General features: G+C 45.2%; 3 protein-coding genes across 5 annotated transcripts in view; 1 reads left to right on the top strand and 2 right to left on the bottom strand.

Moving 5' to 3' along the window:
* Window positions 1–357: 357 nt before the first annotated feature.
* Window positions 358–4,333, bottom strand: LOC124061896 (E3 ubiquitin-protein ligase TRIM21-like). The gene is made up of 2 exons (XM_046394216.1): window positions 4,215–4,333; window positions 358–3,439 (listed from the first exon to the last, which is right to left on the bottom strand). Exon 2 carries the CDS (start codon window positions 3,428–3,430, stop codon window positions 1,790–1,792), a length of 1,641 nt encoding a protein of 546 aa, XP_046250172.1. The 5' UTR covers window positions 3,431–3,439; window positions 4,215–4,333; the 3' UTR covers window positions 358–1,789.
* A 1,795-nt stretch (window positions 4,334–6,128) lies between these two features.
* LOC124061891 (E3 ubiquitin-protein ligase TRIM21-like) lies at window positions 6,129–8,934 on the bottom strand. Its single transcript, XM_046394213.1, has 2 exons — window positions 8,668–8,934; window positions 6,129–8,252 (listed from the first exon to the last, which is right to left on the bottom strand). Exons 1-2 carry the CDS (start codon window positions 8,845–8,847, stop codon window positions 6,600–6,602), a joined length of 1,833 nt encoding a protein of 610 aa, XP_046250169.1. The 5' UTR covers window positions 8,848–8,934; the 3' UTR covers window positions 6,129–6,599.
* A 7-nt stretch (window positions 8,935–8,941) lies between these two features.
* Window positions 8,942–15,013, top strand: part of grm8b (glutamate receptor, metabotropic 8b) — a 77,789-nt gene continuing 71,717 nt past the window's right edge. Inside the window, exons 1-3 of one of the 3 annotated variants that reach the window (XM_046394212.1) lie at window positions 11,515–11,892; window positions 12,519–12,630; window positions 12,773–13,325. In XM_046394212.1, the coding sequence (XP_046250168.1) occupies window positions 12,789–13,325 (537 nt within the window). In that variant the 5' untranslated portion in view covers window positions 11,515–11,892; window positions 12,519–12,630; window positions 12,773–12,788. Of the gene's footprint in view, window positions 10,299–11,514; window positions 11,893–12,518; window positions 13,326–15,013 lie in introns of those variants that run through there. The other 2 variants (XM_046394211.1, XM_046394210.1) reach the window with 2 other exon arrangements.

The following is a 15,013-nucleotide window of genomic DNA, read 5'->3' as shown; positions in this document are numbered from 1 at the left end:
CTCCACAAGACGGGATACCCTCTTTCGGTATTAGGAAACTCATCAGCTGTTGTTTCGGCTTTGATCTTAAGAACAAAAAAGCTTATTTGGGCACAATGAAATCTGTATTTTGCTTTTGTTTGTTTTTTTTTGTAAAGAAAATCTGAAAAGCAAATTCTGTGTTCCTATTCACAAACTGTTCCTCGGTACTTTGTGCTATTGTGTCCATATAACATATTCATCTCCTCAGATGATTTCCCCTTTTTTTTCCTTTATAAACTGGCATATCATAGGAAATATAACTTGGCTTTTGACAAGAATTTACAAAACAATACAAACAAATAAATCACTCTTTAATGTCAAAGTGCAAACAGATTTCTACAAAGTAATGCCAATTCATTAAAAATAAATAATGTAAAATAAGTGACTGCACAAATGTTTTTAAAATCCTTTTTAATGTGACTGACCTCATTCAACAGATGTCCAGCCAGGTTGTTGTTAGTCATCGCACAGTTAGTGAAATAGAAATCACCTGAGTACCGTGAATGTGTCGCACGTGATTGTATAAAGATATCTGTGTCTGGAAGATCCAGTCACTGGTTAATCAGTATTCCTGGCTACAGTTAAACAATGCAGACCAAGGTACACTCCAAACAACTCTGAGAAAAGATTATTGAAAAGTATAAGTCAGGGGATGGATACAATAAAGCCCAAGTCACTGAACATCCCCTGGAGTTCAGTTGAATCCATCATTTAAAAATGGAAGGAATACGCCACATATGAGAATCTGTCCAGAGCAGGCTGTCCTCACAAACTGATTGACTGTGCAAGAAGGAGACTGGTGAGGGAGGCCACCAAGACACCTGTGACTAGTCTGAAGGAGCTTAAACCTTCAGCAGCTGAAGAGAGAGAGACTCTGCATACAGTAACTGTTGCCTGGGTTCTTCATCCCCCAAAGCTTTCGGGGAGAAAACCACTGCTGCAGAAAACTCATTTTAAATCTCAACTAAATATTGCCCAAAGGTGTGTGGGAGACTCCAATGCGAACTGGAAGAAGGTTCTTTGGTCTGATGAGATTAAAATGGAGTTTTGCTATGTTTCGTGTCTACCAAACACTGCACATCACCACAAACGCACCATCCTCAGAAGTATGGTGGTGGCAGTGTTTGGTAGACACGAAACATAGCAAAATTCCATTTTGTATGGTGGTGGCAGTGCAGAAAATAGAAAAAAATGCACATTTTCGGTGTTGAGTTCATTGTTGAGTTTCCAGCATTGGCTCAGATCCAGTGGGCCAGTATCTGGTTGGGTCTCACTCTTTTATATTTATACATACTGCATATATATGTGTATGCAGTGATGATGTTCACATCAGTGGAAACAGTTAAAGTACAGTCTTACGTTGTCCTGTGTCGATGTAGGTTATCGGTCATCCGGGGGTCATGATAGTTGAAGTGCTAGAAGCGACAGCTGGATGTCTTTAGGTTGTTGAAGATGTTTCACCTCTCATCCAAAAGACTTCTTTTGTTCGAAGATTGATGGGGAGTTCCAGGTATTCAACCTCTGGGGTTGTCACCTTGGGGGTGGTCTTTAGGGTCGGTGACACTTTGTGCCATCATGTGAGTCGTCATGGTTATATGAGCCAAGGTGTGGACTCATTAGTGAGTTGTTGTTCCGTAACAGACAACATTCGCACCAGTCATCATGTAACGACTCACATGATCGATGGAATGTTTACCTGTGTTTCATGTCAATTTTATTCTAACATGGTCAGTGGTAACATTGTAATTTGAAAGATCAAATGGTTGTTCTATTCAGTGTGACTGAGAGGAGAGATGATCAGAGGGGCAGAGTTTTCACCTTTATTATTTAGAAATGGACCAAAGTATGGGTAGAGTTTGTCAGTGAAGAAGCAGCCAGTAAATGAGTAGATCAGAGCTGCAGCATCAACGTCATAAAAGGAGACCAGACCCTCCTCATAATCCACAAACACCCCCACCTTCTCAGGCTGAGACTTCAGACAGAGACGGACTGCAGGGCCAGTAAGAGCTACATACTCACTGTTATTCCTCAACCACATCGTCCAGTAACCATCCCGAGGACACAGTCTGATTTGTCCCTTCCTGTTGATCGACTCTCTGGCCACTCCTAATTCCCAGCCAGTCTTCCCTTTAACCTGAACCTCATAATAAAACCTTCCTGAAGGGAAACTCTGCTTTGCTAAGACACAGACACAATAATCAAATCTCTCTGGGTTGTTTGGGAGATTCTTCTTAACATCACCATGTTTAACTTGTTTTCCATCTTCAGACAAGATGAGTCGAGGATGTGCTGTATCAGGATCGAGTGTCACATCCACTGCATACTGCTGGACCCTCTTCAGCTCAGCCTCAAACAGACTCTTCATCAGTTTACTGAGCGTCTCCTCCAGCTGACTCACAGCTCTCACTGCAGTCCCCTCATATGAAGGTGGACGGACTCTGACGTCTGTCCAGTCCTTGGTGGGTGGAGCAACGTTCACTGACAGGAAGCTTTGGAGGAGGTGGAGGTGGTCTTCAGACTGTGAGAGCTGCTCCACCTCAGAGCTTCTCTTCTCCAGCTCAGAGATTTCCTGTTCCAGCTCTTTGATGAGGCCTTCAGCCTGTTTCTCTGTCTTCCTCTGCTTCTCTCTGATGGTGTCCATGAACTCAGCCTGGCTTCTCTCAACAGACTCCTTCAGAGCGGTGAAGACCTGAACACCACCTGCTATCTCTCTGTCTGCACCTTCCTTACTGAGCTCCACTGAGCTTGTGATCTCCTGAATCTTCAGTCGTCTCTTCTGGATCATCTGCTGAAGTTCAGCCTCTGTCTTCCTCAGCTCTGCCTTCTTTCCTTCATATCCTTCTTTCAGAGGAACAACATCATGTGTCTTGTGCTCTGAAACAGTGCAGATCATGCAGACACACATCTGGTCGGTCTTACAGAAGAGCTCCAGCAGTTTGTCGTGCTGCGTGCACATCCTGCCTTCCAGGTTCTCCACAGGGTCGATCAGCTGATGTCTTTTCAGGCCTGAAGCTGTCAGGTGAGGCTGCAGGTGAGTCTGACAGTAGGAGACCAGACACACCAGGCAGGATTTCAGGGCCTTCAGTTTGGTTCCAGTGCAGACGTCACAGGGAACTTCTCCTGGTTTGGAAACTTGTTGCTGTGAGTTGCTGCTGGCTTCCTGTTGAGCTGATTGTCTGAACTGAGCTGCCATCTCAGAGATGAAAGTATTGACCTGCAGCTCAGGTCTTGTGTTGAAAAGCTTTTTGCAGTTGGGACACTGACACTGGACATTAGTATTCCAGTGCTGAGTGATGCAGGTTTTACAGAAGTTGTGTCCACATGGTGTGGTGACAGGATCAGTGAAGACATCCAGACAGATGGAGCACAGAAACTGATCTTCAGTCAGCAGACAGCTGGCAGCAGACATGTCTTCATACTGAGGACAACAAGTGTGACGGTCATTCTGATTCATGTTGTCATATTGCACACACAGCAGAGAATCAGACACATTAAATGTGCAAGAGAAGAAAACTGGTGTAACAGGTTAACTCTGTCATAGTGTCATCAGTCAGCAGCTTCTAACTGACGTGGCAAAGTTGGTTAATTTTGCATTTCTGCCAGTGACTATTCGTTTTTATTCATACGTGTTTGTGTTTTGTGTGCCTCCAGTTGGGTAACTTCTGTCCCTTTTTCCAAAACCAGTGAAAATACTATTTGAAAAAATGTGATTTGTGTTTTCTGTGTTCAGTTGTATAACTACTGTTGTGCTTTTCAAAACCAGTGAAAAGACCATAAGAATGAAATGTGCAGGAGAAAATATGGAAGCTGCTTCTCTGGACTGCAGGCAACTGAAACTATTTGTCTCCATGTCCCCCACGGGCACCGATGGACCTCAGTTACAAATGTGCCCTGGTTACGGCCCTGAGTGGAACTTCCTGTCTGAGCAGAGCTCAGATTCTGCGCAGGAAACAAGGTGAGTAATTTAGCTTAAGATGAAGCCAGCTGTGACTGCATTCTGTCTAATCTTAACTGACCTGAGTGCAGTCACTGTGATTAGGATTTTACAACTTCTGTGCGTCAGAAGTTTGACATTTCTCTGAAGCAGTGTAATTTATGTGGTACAACAGATGTGAGATCAAAGTGTGGTTTGAACTCAAGTCTGACCAAGTATTTAGTGAGTGCATGTTGTGCTTGCAGTGCAGCGTACTCACCAGCGTTTGGCAGAGATTCTGCTTTTTTGTTGGATTCAGTTGAAGTTTTCTTTCAGAGAGAAACAAAGAAACTCGACTTGACTGCAGGCCTGCTGACGCTCAGACAAACTTTCACTTTCAGTTCAGGAAATGTGATGTTGACACTTCTCTTCTTTCAGTGTTGCTCCTCCTCTCAGTGTTTGCTCACTGAGGCTCAATGCTCACCCATTTTGACTCCTGAACTTCTGAAAATTAATTTTCAAGCGAAAACTACAAAATTCCTGCATCCACTGGAGCGCATGAACATGTATGAAAATACTGAGAGAAGTTTTGGGGATGTGGAAGCTAATGCGGATCAGAATAAAGAATTGTTACATTTTCAATTAGTTTATATTATTGATCTAATACAAATAATGTCTGTACAACAGTTTAGTTAAAGTTTAATGAAGGTTAGATGAATATATTTGACATTAAAATGCATTAAATTATCCATGAAATACCTGAGTTTATTGTTACAAAATATAATCATATAATCCAAGAGGAGTCTTGGTGCTGCCACAAGACATCAAAACATCCTGCAACACATTAACATCATTCAAGGATTCAAGGATGGTGGTGGTGGGGGTGTTAGCAGCAGCAGGGGCTGCAGAGGTCCTCCAGAGTTCAACAGTCTCACAGCTTCTGGGAAGAAGCTGTTCCTCAGTCTGGTGGTCCTGCTCTTGATGCCTCCTGCCTGAGGGGAGAGGGGCAAACAGTTTGTGTGAGGGGTGGGTGGGGTCCTTCATGATGCAGGAGGCCCTTTTCCTGCACCTGGAGGAGTAAATGTCTGTGGTGGTGGACAGGCTGTGTCCCACAGTCTTCTGTGCAGCTTTCACCACCCTCTGCAGAGCCTTCTTCTCTGCTGCAGAGCAGCTGCCGTGCCACACAGTGATGCAGGAGCACAGGACGCTCTCCACCACACATCTGTAGAATGATGTCAGGACTGAACTCCCCAGTCCGGCATGCCTCAGCCTCCTGAGGAAGAAGAGGTGCTGGTGTGCCTTCCTGATAAGGCAGGAAGTGTTGTTGCTCCAGGTGAGGTCGTCCGTTATGTGGACACGCAGGTACCTGAAGCTGGAGACCACTTCCACTGCTGTCCCTCCGATGTACAGGGGAGGAAGGGGGAGATGTCTTCCCCTTCTGAAGTCCACGATCATCTCCTTAGTCTTCTTCACGCTGATGCAGAGGTTGTTCTCTCTGCATCAACACTCCAGGTGTTCCACCTCCTGCCTGTAGTCGGACTCCTCGCTGTTGATGATGTGTCCGACCACAGCTGAATCATCCACAAACTTCACGATCAAGTTCATCATCATGTTATATGTTATATGTTTATCAGTCATGTTATATGACTGCTCCAGGCCTGAAAGGAATTTTATTTTTTTTGTTTAAAACTTCCCAATTTATAATTTGAAGGAAGAAAAGTTTGCATTAACAACATATTTACCTTTTGTGAAATAACGAGAAAATTTTGTGATCAAAAGTTCAAATGCAAAATGTTGTAACGAGTTCAAAAGCTTCTTGTGAAACAGAATCATTTGATGTCTGGTAATAAAAAGCAAATACATCACAATCACACGAGGAATATTTTAGTTTGAGATGAAAAGGTTCTTGTCAAAAAAGGTTCTTTTTACAATAAAAAACCCTGAGAAATAGTTCTTATTGTGGTGTCTCCACTAGAGGGCGTCCACACATGTCACTTAGTCTATCAGCAGTGCTTTAGTTTTCAGATCAGCTGCTCAAACCTTAAATAACACAACTTTATCTCACACCAACTGTCTCTGATGTGATGGAGGACTGGAGCTCATCAGCTCATGTCTTTAATGACACGATTTGATCTTCATTAGAAAAACCATCAGCTGTTGTTTCAACATCAATTTTTAATACACAAAAGCTTAGTCAGGCACAATAAAATCTTTATTTAACATTTGCTTATTTGAAAAGAAAATCAGAAAAGCAAATGACATGTTTCTCTTTCAAAAACTGCTCTTCAGTAATTTGTGCTGTGTGCAACATTTGTCATATGTACAACAATTAGACAAGAAAACATTTAGAACTCAGACAATAGACAATCAATTAACATGCAAATGGTTTTTATTTATAAGTAAACTGTTCTCTGTTGATTTAACAGTCCTGAAGGCAGGAAATTAAGTGATTAGAATACATTAAACTGCACGACATAAAATCAGTCAGTGCTGTAAAAGCGATATGTTGTAGCAGCAAGCAGAGATGTGATACGTCAAAGAAAATGAAAAGATATTTTGATCAAAATCTGACTGACCAACAATGTTCACACCATCCATCACCAATAAATACACATTTATCGCATTAAATGATGTGAATCTTTCTGTAGAAAATCAAATGGTTGTTCTACTCAGTGTGACTGACAGGAGAGATGATCAGAGGGGCAGAGTTTTCACCTTTTTTATTAACACATGGACAGAAGAGTGGGTAGAGTTTGTCATTGAAGAAGCAGCCATTAAATGAGTAGATCAGAGCTGCAGCATCAACGTCATAAAAGGAGACCAGACCCTCCTCATAATCCACAAACACCCCCACCTTCTCAGGCTGAGACTTCAGACAGAGACGGACTGCAGGGCCAGCACAAGTATAATACTGACTGTTATTCCTCAAACACATCGCCCAGTAACCATCCCGAGGAGTCAGTGTGATATTTCCCTTCCTGTTGATCGACTCTCTGGCCACTCCTAAATCCCAGTCAGTCTTCCCTTTAACCTGAACCTCATAATAAAACCTTCCTGAAGAGAAACTCTGCTTTGCTAAGACATTAGGACAACAATCAAATCTCTCTGGGTTGTTTGGGAGATTCTTCTTTACGTCACCATCTTTAACTTGTTTTCCATCTTCAGACAAGATGAGTCGAGGATGTGCTGTATCAGGATCGAGTGTCACATCCACTGCATACTGCTGGACCCTCTTCAGCTCAGCCTCAAACAGATTCTTCATCAGTTTACTGAGCGTCTCCTCCAGCTGACTCACAGCTCTCACTGCAGTCCCCTCATATGAAGGTGGATGGACTCTGACGTCTGTCCAGTCCTTGGTGGGTGGAGCAGCGTTCACTGACAGGAAGCTTTGGAGGAGGTGGAGGTGGTCTTCAGACTGTGAGAGCTGCTCCACCTCAGAGCTTCTCTTCTTCAGCTCAGAGATTTCCTGTTCCAGCTCTTTGATGAAGACTTCAGCCTGTTTCTCTGTCTTTCTCTGCTTCTCTCTGATGGTGTCCATGAACTCGGCCTGGCTTCTCTCAACAGACTCCTTCAGAGCGGTGAAGACCTGAACACCACCTGCTGTCTCTCTGTCTGCACCTTCCTTGGTGAGCTCCACTGAGCGTGTGATCTCCTGAATCTTCAGTCGTCTCTTCTGGATCATCTGCTGAAGTTCAGCCTCTGTCTTCCTCAGCTCTGCCTTCTTTCCTTCACATCCTTCTTTTAGAGGAACAACATCATGTGTCTTGTGCTCTGAAACAGAGCAGAACTTACAGACACACATCTGGTCAGTCTTACAGAAGAGCTCCAGCAGTTTGTCGTGCTGTGTGCACATCCTGCCTTCCAGGTTCTCCACAGGGTCGATCAGCTGATGTCTTTTCAGGCCTGAAGCTGTCAGGTGAGGCTGCAGGTGAGTCTGACAGTAGGAGACCAGACACACCAGGCAGGACTTCAGGGCCTTCAGTTTGGTTCCAGTGCAGACGTCACAGGGAACTTCTCCTGGTTTGGAAACTTGTTGCTGTGAGCTGCTGCTGCTGGCTTCCTGTTGAGCTGATTGTCTGAACTGAGCTGCCATCTCAGAGATGAAAGTATTGACCTGCAGCTCAGGTCTTGTGTAGAAAAGTTTTTTGCAGTTGGGACACTGACACTGGACATTAATATTCCAGTGCTGAGTGATGCAGGTTTTACAGAAGTTGTGTCCACATGGTGTGGTGACAGGATGAGTGAAGACATCCAGACAGATGGAGCACAGAAACTGATCTTCAGTCAGCAGACAGCTGGCAGCAGACATGTCTTCATACTGAGGACAACAAGTGTGATGGTCATTCTGATTCTGAATCAGACACATTAAATGTGCAAGAGAAGAAAACTGGTCTAACAGGTTAACTCTGTCATAGTGTCATCAGTTAGCAGCTTCTAACTGATATGACAAAGTTTGTGTAACTTCTCCTATTTTGTGTCACAGCTTTTGTCTTTCTTTATCCCCTTGCATTTGTCTTCTGTTGTGTCCACTTGTTTGGATTCTGTGGTGCTTTTCAAACTCAGTAATTGGATGTCGGAGACAGTGAGTGATTTATCCTGAGCTGAAGTCAGCTGTGACTGCATTCTGTTTAACCTCAACTGGCCTGAGTGCCGTCACTGTGGTTTGGTTTTGACCTGTTTAGTACTTCCACCAAAACACAGTGCATGTTGTGTTAGCAGGGCAGCGTACTCACCAGCGTTTGGCAGAGATTCTGCTGTTTTGTTGGCTTCAGTTGAACTTTCCTGCAGAGACAATCGGAGAGACTCGACTGGACTGCAGTCCTGCTGTCGCTCAGACAAACCTTCACTTTCATTTTAGCTGAAGATCCTTTTAGCTCCTCCTCATTGAGGTTTAGGCTCTGCCCATGACACATCAGTCCCCCCTCCTTAGTGACTCCTAAACTCCCCAAAATTAGGTTTTTAATTCAAGCGAAATAACCAGTTGCTTATGTGTGTGGTTTTTATCTGTCCTGTACCTCCCTGGCTGTCTCTGTTGTCTCTCAGACGAATGTTTACCTCCATTTAATCAGAGTGATATTAAAACTGTTGTACGTTTCCTGTGTTGCTCCACCTCTTTCTGCTCGACGGGTGAGGTTTTGTCATCTTTCAGGTTTGGCCTGATCAGTGAAATACCTTGGACTCAAGGTGAGTTCAGTGTGTATTAAAGATTTGTCAGGGCACATCGTCATTACTGAAGCTGTTTTACTTATTTTTATGTGTCGTATGTTGGAGTTTGTATGACGCCCTAACAGTCAGACAACAAACAAACAAAAGAGGTTCATACGACACATGCAACAACACACCTGTATGTACCTGCAGATCAGCAGGCTCATCAGACTCTCTGCAGTCTGTCTTCAAGCCCACAACGAGCCCAACATCAATTCAGGACAAAGTTTACAGTGTGGAAAGTCAAAATTATTTTCAATTTTTAATTATTTTATTTTATTGTCTTTTTTAAACGTTTCACTTTAATTACACCAACAGAGAGCTCCATTTGACAACGAGTGAAACTTACTGAGTGAAGCTCAGGTGTTGTGTTAACACTGAATTATAGCAGTCATTCTTGTCCACTGGGGGGCGTCCTGCCTCCACCTCTGCTGCTTTAACTCTCAGTAGAGTCTCTTTCTCACACAGGCTGCGTGATGAAGATCGTTAACTTCATCTGTTAGTCCTCGAGCCGCACTCACGCTCTTCCTGTCAGTTTTCCTCTCCATCCGGACCAGGACTATGCTGTCCCTCCGCGGACCTAAAAGCAGCTCTTCGACCGGAGAACTTGCTGGGACCCTCAGACTCGCATCAGTCTGGACTCGGCTGGTCTGGTGAGCCCAGGAGCCTCCCGCGTGGCCTGTGACGCAGGAGCGCCGCGCCGCGCCGCCACGCGCAGCGCACTGTGGAGAGAGAGTGATGCGCGTCTTCTGTCAGCACTCGAGTCTGAGGTGAACACGTCTTCTCTGTGGTGACCGGCCGAAGTGCTGATCTGAGAGCGAGCAGTGCAGTCTGTGGGAGGACAGGGACGCGGACTCCGGAGCTGAGCGGCGGGAGTCGACCCGACACCTGCAGGTGATCCCGAGCGTCAGAAAGCTGCTGTGTGAGGACCAGGAACAGCTCCGTTCTGTACATCACTGCGGGGACTGGAAAAGTGGATTTGGATTTAATTTGATTCATTTTTCTTTAATGGATGCTGATCCAGAATCGGATCGAGTCTCTGTGGAGGAATTTGGTGGAAAATGTTTGCGTGATGTGACAAACAGCTGGAGGCAGAAAACATCTGTCTGACCCGCGACACTGACAGTGGAAACACCTGCTCCTGCAGCGGGGAGAAAAGGTACCTGAACGCAACATTTACAGTTCAGATGAGTTCTCCCAGGGTTACGTATAAAACTGACTACAGATTGTTTTTATTATACCAGTTAACACACAGTAGTACGTCATTCTGTACATCATTTTTCTTTTGATGTGACCATGTTGGAGACACGAGCTCTTCCTGTCATATCCCCCAGATTATTTCTCTTGTTACTCAACCGGTAAAATCAATCGATTAATGAATTGATCGATCAGTATCAATCAGTAATGAAGCACTCAGGCTGCTGGGTGGGTCTCAGGTTGAGGCTGCTTTCAGATCAGATTCAAGATTTTCTGATTTCACCTGATTATTCAGTAATGCAACTTGACGTCGAGCTGATGCGCTCGTGCGTGCGTGTTTAGTGTAAGAAACTAAACCTGACGTGAGTTTACGAGCGCACATGAGGGCGTGCGTGTGTGTGTGCGCGCGCGCGGGTTGTGTTCCAGACCCTGGTGTTGTTTGTGTGCGCATCTTCGAGACGCCTCTGCGGTTTCGCTGTGTGTTTTGTGTGTGCACGAGACACTTACTGTCATAGTGTTTGCCTGCAGAAGTGTGTGTGTGTGTGTGTGTGTGTGTGTGTGACAGGAAAAGAGAGAGAGACACGTAGTAAAAGTGTAAGAGGATTTCTCAGTTTTAATCATCATCCATACATGGCCAAAAGTATGCGGACATGTCATGACGCCTGCCAGATAGAAACATGTGATCCATGTGGGTCAGATGGATGCACTAAATGTCAGACTTAAGAGGGGTGACAGCCGTTTATTTCATGTTTCCACACTCATATTTGTCCATTATGGTCGCCATGGCAATGAAGCTCATCTAACCTCAGTGAAGCAGTCATTTTAAACCGTTATCTCTGTCCAAACGTCTTTCTCTGAGTCGTTTTTGTGCCTAAACCGAACCAAACCATAGCTGTCAGAACATAACCAAGACGCATTGTTCAACACTCATTTGCTATGGCTCAGAAAGGTGCAAACCAATGATGTCCTCCTGATGAGGCATGAGACCAGAAAAGTCTTCCATGAGTGGCTGTGGATGACATGAGCAGATGGACGACATAAGAGCTCCCCAAAAGTGAAGCTGAAACATCTCGATCGCCCCCTCTGGTGGCTGGCTGCACTTCAGCTCATAACTTTGGCTTCACTTTTGTTCAAAATGTCCAAGTTAACATCAGAAATAAACATGTTTTCAGCCTGGTATGATTATAATCAAGGCCTTATGATGGGCCTTGTTTCACTCCTATGAAGTGCACTGTTGAATATGTTATGTTAGAGCTTCTGTTAAACTTAAAATGTGAGTGAAAATGTCTGAAATTCAAATTTCAATGGTGCTTCAAAAAAACGCCTGTTTTAAATATTTATAAACAAAGTATTCACACCAATCTCCTCACTATGATCCAGACACAACATTAGGGGTCTGAACCAATCAGTTTTAGAGATTCCAGGTGGTGGACACCCCCCTCCTGAACAAAGACAGTTGGTCTGTTCCACTTCCTGCTTGCAGAGTATATGAGTCCATCTTAACTGAAAGACCAGCTTTTGACTGACTCAAACATGAAGCCAGGAAGCAGAAACAGGTACAAAGAACTGATGGCTCCATCGCAAATCTTTAATTTAACATTTATTTGTGTCTGGATCCAACAAATTAGCAAGAACATTTTCAACAGTGTACCAAGCAGAGAAAAGGACCTTTGTTGTGTCTTCCACAACATGCAGTCCGTGTTGCAGATCAGCACCGTCAGCTGTGCTGTCATCTGCAGATTTAAGAAAGTGCTTGTTGTCATTTTTCTGTCCATCATTCATCAGCAGAACTCAGGAACAGATTCCACATCTGGTCACGTACTGAACTGGTGACTCTAATCTGGGTGTCCACCTTGAAACTGTGCTGATTGTGCAGATCTTCTGTGCTGCTGGGTAGAACACGTGTGTGAAGACACCACGTTCTACAATCTGCAGCAACATCCATATTTGAAGCTTTGTAGGGCACCACAAGCTCATTAGTTGTGATGACACTGAGCTTCAGGTGGTTGTCGAAGCTCAGTGTCATCACATGTTGCACCATTTAACAGAGTTCACTACAGACATGATGTCTGGACGGACGTGCATGGAAACTGCAACCTGACTGAATTTGAGGCTCACAATTGAAAGGCATTAATTCTAGTTGATCATGTATTGATTGTTTCCTTTTTGAATCTCCAACCAGATTTCTGGAAGAATGTGAAGCTGGAGCTGCTGAGACCCTGAAGCTCCGCCTCCTCTGCTGCCTCAGACAGCTATGTCCAACACAGGAACCTGTACTGCAGGAAAACCTCGGGGTCAGTGTTCATAGGTGGGACTGCCTGCCGTGGTTGACCCTGCCCTGGGTGACGGGAGACTCCATGGTCTGGCTCGTGCTGTCCTCGCCACACCGCCGCTGCACCCTCCTGCCCAATCATATCACGCTTCCTTTCCCTGCAGCTCGACTCACTGCAAAATGGCGAGGGGTTTCAAGCCCCCGAGTGTCACCTGCTTCCTCTCTCTGCTGATGTTTAAGAGCTGCTGGCTACTAGGCGCTGCTTCCCAGAGGCCCGCCGTGTTGACAGACTCCCAGCAGCCCCAGCAGGAGTATGCTCACTCCATCCGGCTGGATGGCGACATCATTCTGGGCGGATTGTTTCCTGTGCATGCTCGTGGCGAGAGGGGCGTTCCCTGTGGTGAGCTGAAGAAGGAGAAGGGTATCCACCGGTTGGAGGCCATGCTGTTCGCCATCGACCTCATCAACAAGGACCCGGAGCTGCTGCCCAACATGACGCTTGGGGCTCGTATCCTGGACACGTGTTCGCGTGACACCTACGCCTTGGAGCAGTCGCTGACCTTCGTCCAGGCGCTCATAGAAAGGGACGGCTCCGATGTCCGCTGTGCCAACGGAGACCCGCCCATCTTCGCCAAGCCGGATAAAGTGGTGGGCGTCATCGGGGCGTCGGCCAGCTCCGTGTCCATCATGGTGGCCAACATCCTGCGACTCTTCAAGGTAAGAGGAAGTTGAGAGATGACGTTTCTTCTGTCTGCTGCTGCACTACAGTTCATTACGACTAAACTTTGGACGAGTAGCTTGCAAAAATGCTTTGTGTCACTTTTGAACCTGTGATTTTTCTGCTGTTGGTGGGCCAGAAGAGTCCAACAAATTTCAGAGCCCGACTGTTGATGTGGACAGCAGAGCTGAAAAAGGACAAACCTTTTTAAAATGATCACACAGGACGTTTGTTCCTCAGGTTGTAAAGGTGGAGAAATGGGAAGATGTGTGGTGCGGTGATGTGTCTTCTGATGGTGTTTACCTGTAGGATTGATGTGCCATGAATTGAAATGTAAAATGTAATTTCTGCTACTTTTATTGGTGTGGCCACAGTTGGATTTTCTGTTTGATTGATTGTGTCTCTGAGGCTTCGGTATCGACACACTGAAGCCAAAACAGGAAGAGAATTTGATTTAGACTCAGTGACCACAACACTCGTCACTCTGCGATTCCTCCTTCGTCCACTTTCTAATCTCACCACGTCTTTGTTTTCGTGACAACATCCCTCATGTCTCCTGCAGCAGAGCAGCAGCTGTCACTCAAAAAAGACAGCCAGAGGTGTCGAAGAGGAGGTGGAAGTCAGCGTCAAGTGTTTAACCAGTGTGAGCTTGAATGTTGGATGTCCTGAAGCTCCTCGAGTCAAACACAAGAGAGCTGAAAAGCTTTGGTTTTAGTCACGAGTTCTTGATAGTCTGACTTGACTGACAGCCCTTAAAATAATGTCAGTAGTGGAGGAAACATGTTCAGTCTTCAGTTCCTCCCCCTGAGCTGGATGCAGCGTAGATAAGGCCGTCAGATGGATGTTTCTCGCAGTGCGTTGACATAAAAAGTCGATCCCAGCTGTTGCCTCGTCTCTGCGTTGAGTGCAGACAAACTGTATCTGGAGGCGGCGTGTTGCTGTGCAACAAATTCGTCTACGTTAAATTAGTGATGAGCCGTGTGATTCATGTGTATGTGTTTAGATCCGGGCCGGCTTAATGAGGACAGAAGGGCCCAACAACATCACTTATCTAAAATTATCTGGAGATGCCTCTGGGTGGGAGGAGGGGAAAGCCAGATTCTGCTGATGCAGAGGTTTCCTCACCAGTGCTGTCACAACCTTCAGCCGCTCTAACAGGGACTGACTGAGAAAGTGACATAATACCAAAATCTCTCTGGTTGAAAGTTTCAGATCAGTTTCACTTGAGACGACAGTCAGCACAAGTGATGGATGTGGGAATGAACCGATATCGTTTTCTCAGGGCCAATTCCGATCATTATTAATCAAGGAGACCAATAACTGCTAGATGCAACCAATTAGTGAATATCTCATCACAAGCAGAAGTCGTCTTTGTTATGAAGGCCTTCCGAACAGTCTGTCATCCAACCGTTAGCCTGACCTTAACAGTTACAGACACGCTTAACAGTTTTATCTTATCCCTCCGTGTGTGAATGATCTCTTTTTGGTCCAGAACTGACCAGCTGTTGGACCTCTTGGACTGTCGATCAGTCGGAGCAGCACCTCCTAACTGCAGTGATAAGTTGAGTTCAGCTCAGCAGGTGACTGATTGATGATTGATCACATTCACATCTGCATGGTGGTGTTTAATCAGAGGAGCTTGTGGCAAAGTCAGGACCAAAGAAAATCTTTTAGGAGAAGAGCAGAT

Source organism: Scatophagus argus, chromosome 7 (genome assembly GCF_020382885.2).
Source record: "Scatophagus argus isolate fScaArg1 chromosome 7, fScaArg1.pri, whole genome shotgun sequence".
NCBI classification, from domain to species: domain Eukaryota; kingdom Metazoa; phylum Chordata; class Actinopteri; family Scatophagidae; genus Scatophagus; species Scatophagus argus.
This window is presented reverse-complemented; position numbering and strand designations above follow the sequence as displayed.

Bases quoted from the DNA above. Each gene is read 5' to 3' on its own strand.
- LOC124061896 (XM_046394216.1), bottom strand. From the start codon at position 3,430: ATGTCTGCTGCCAGCTGTCTGCTGACTGAAGATCAGTTTCTGTGCTCC.
- LOC124061891 (XM_046394213.1), bottom strand. From the start codon at position 8,847: ATGTGTCATGGGCAGAGCCTAAACCTCAATGAGGAGGAGCTAAAAGGA. The intron at 8,253-8,667 runs GTGAGTACGCTG...TGTTGTCCTCAG, and splicing joins AGAATCTCTGCCAAACGCTG to TATGAAGACATGTCTGCTGC.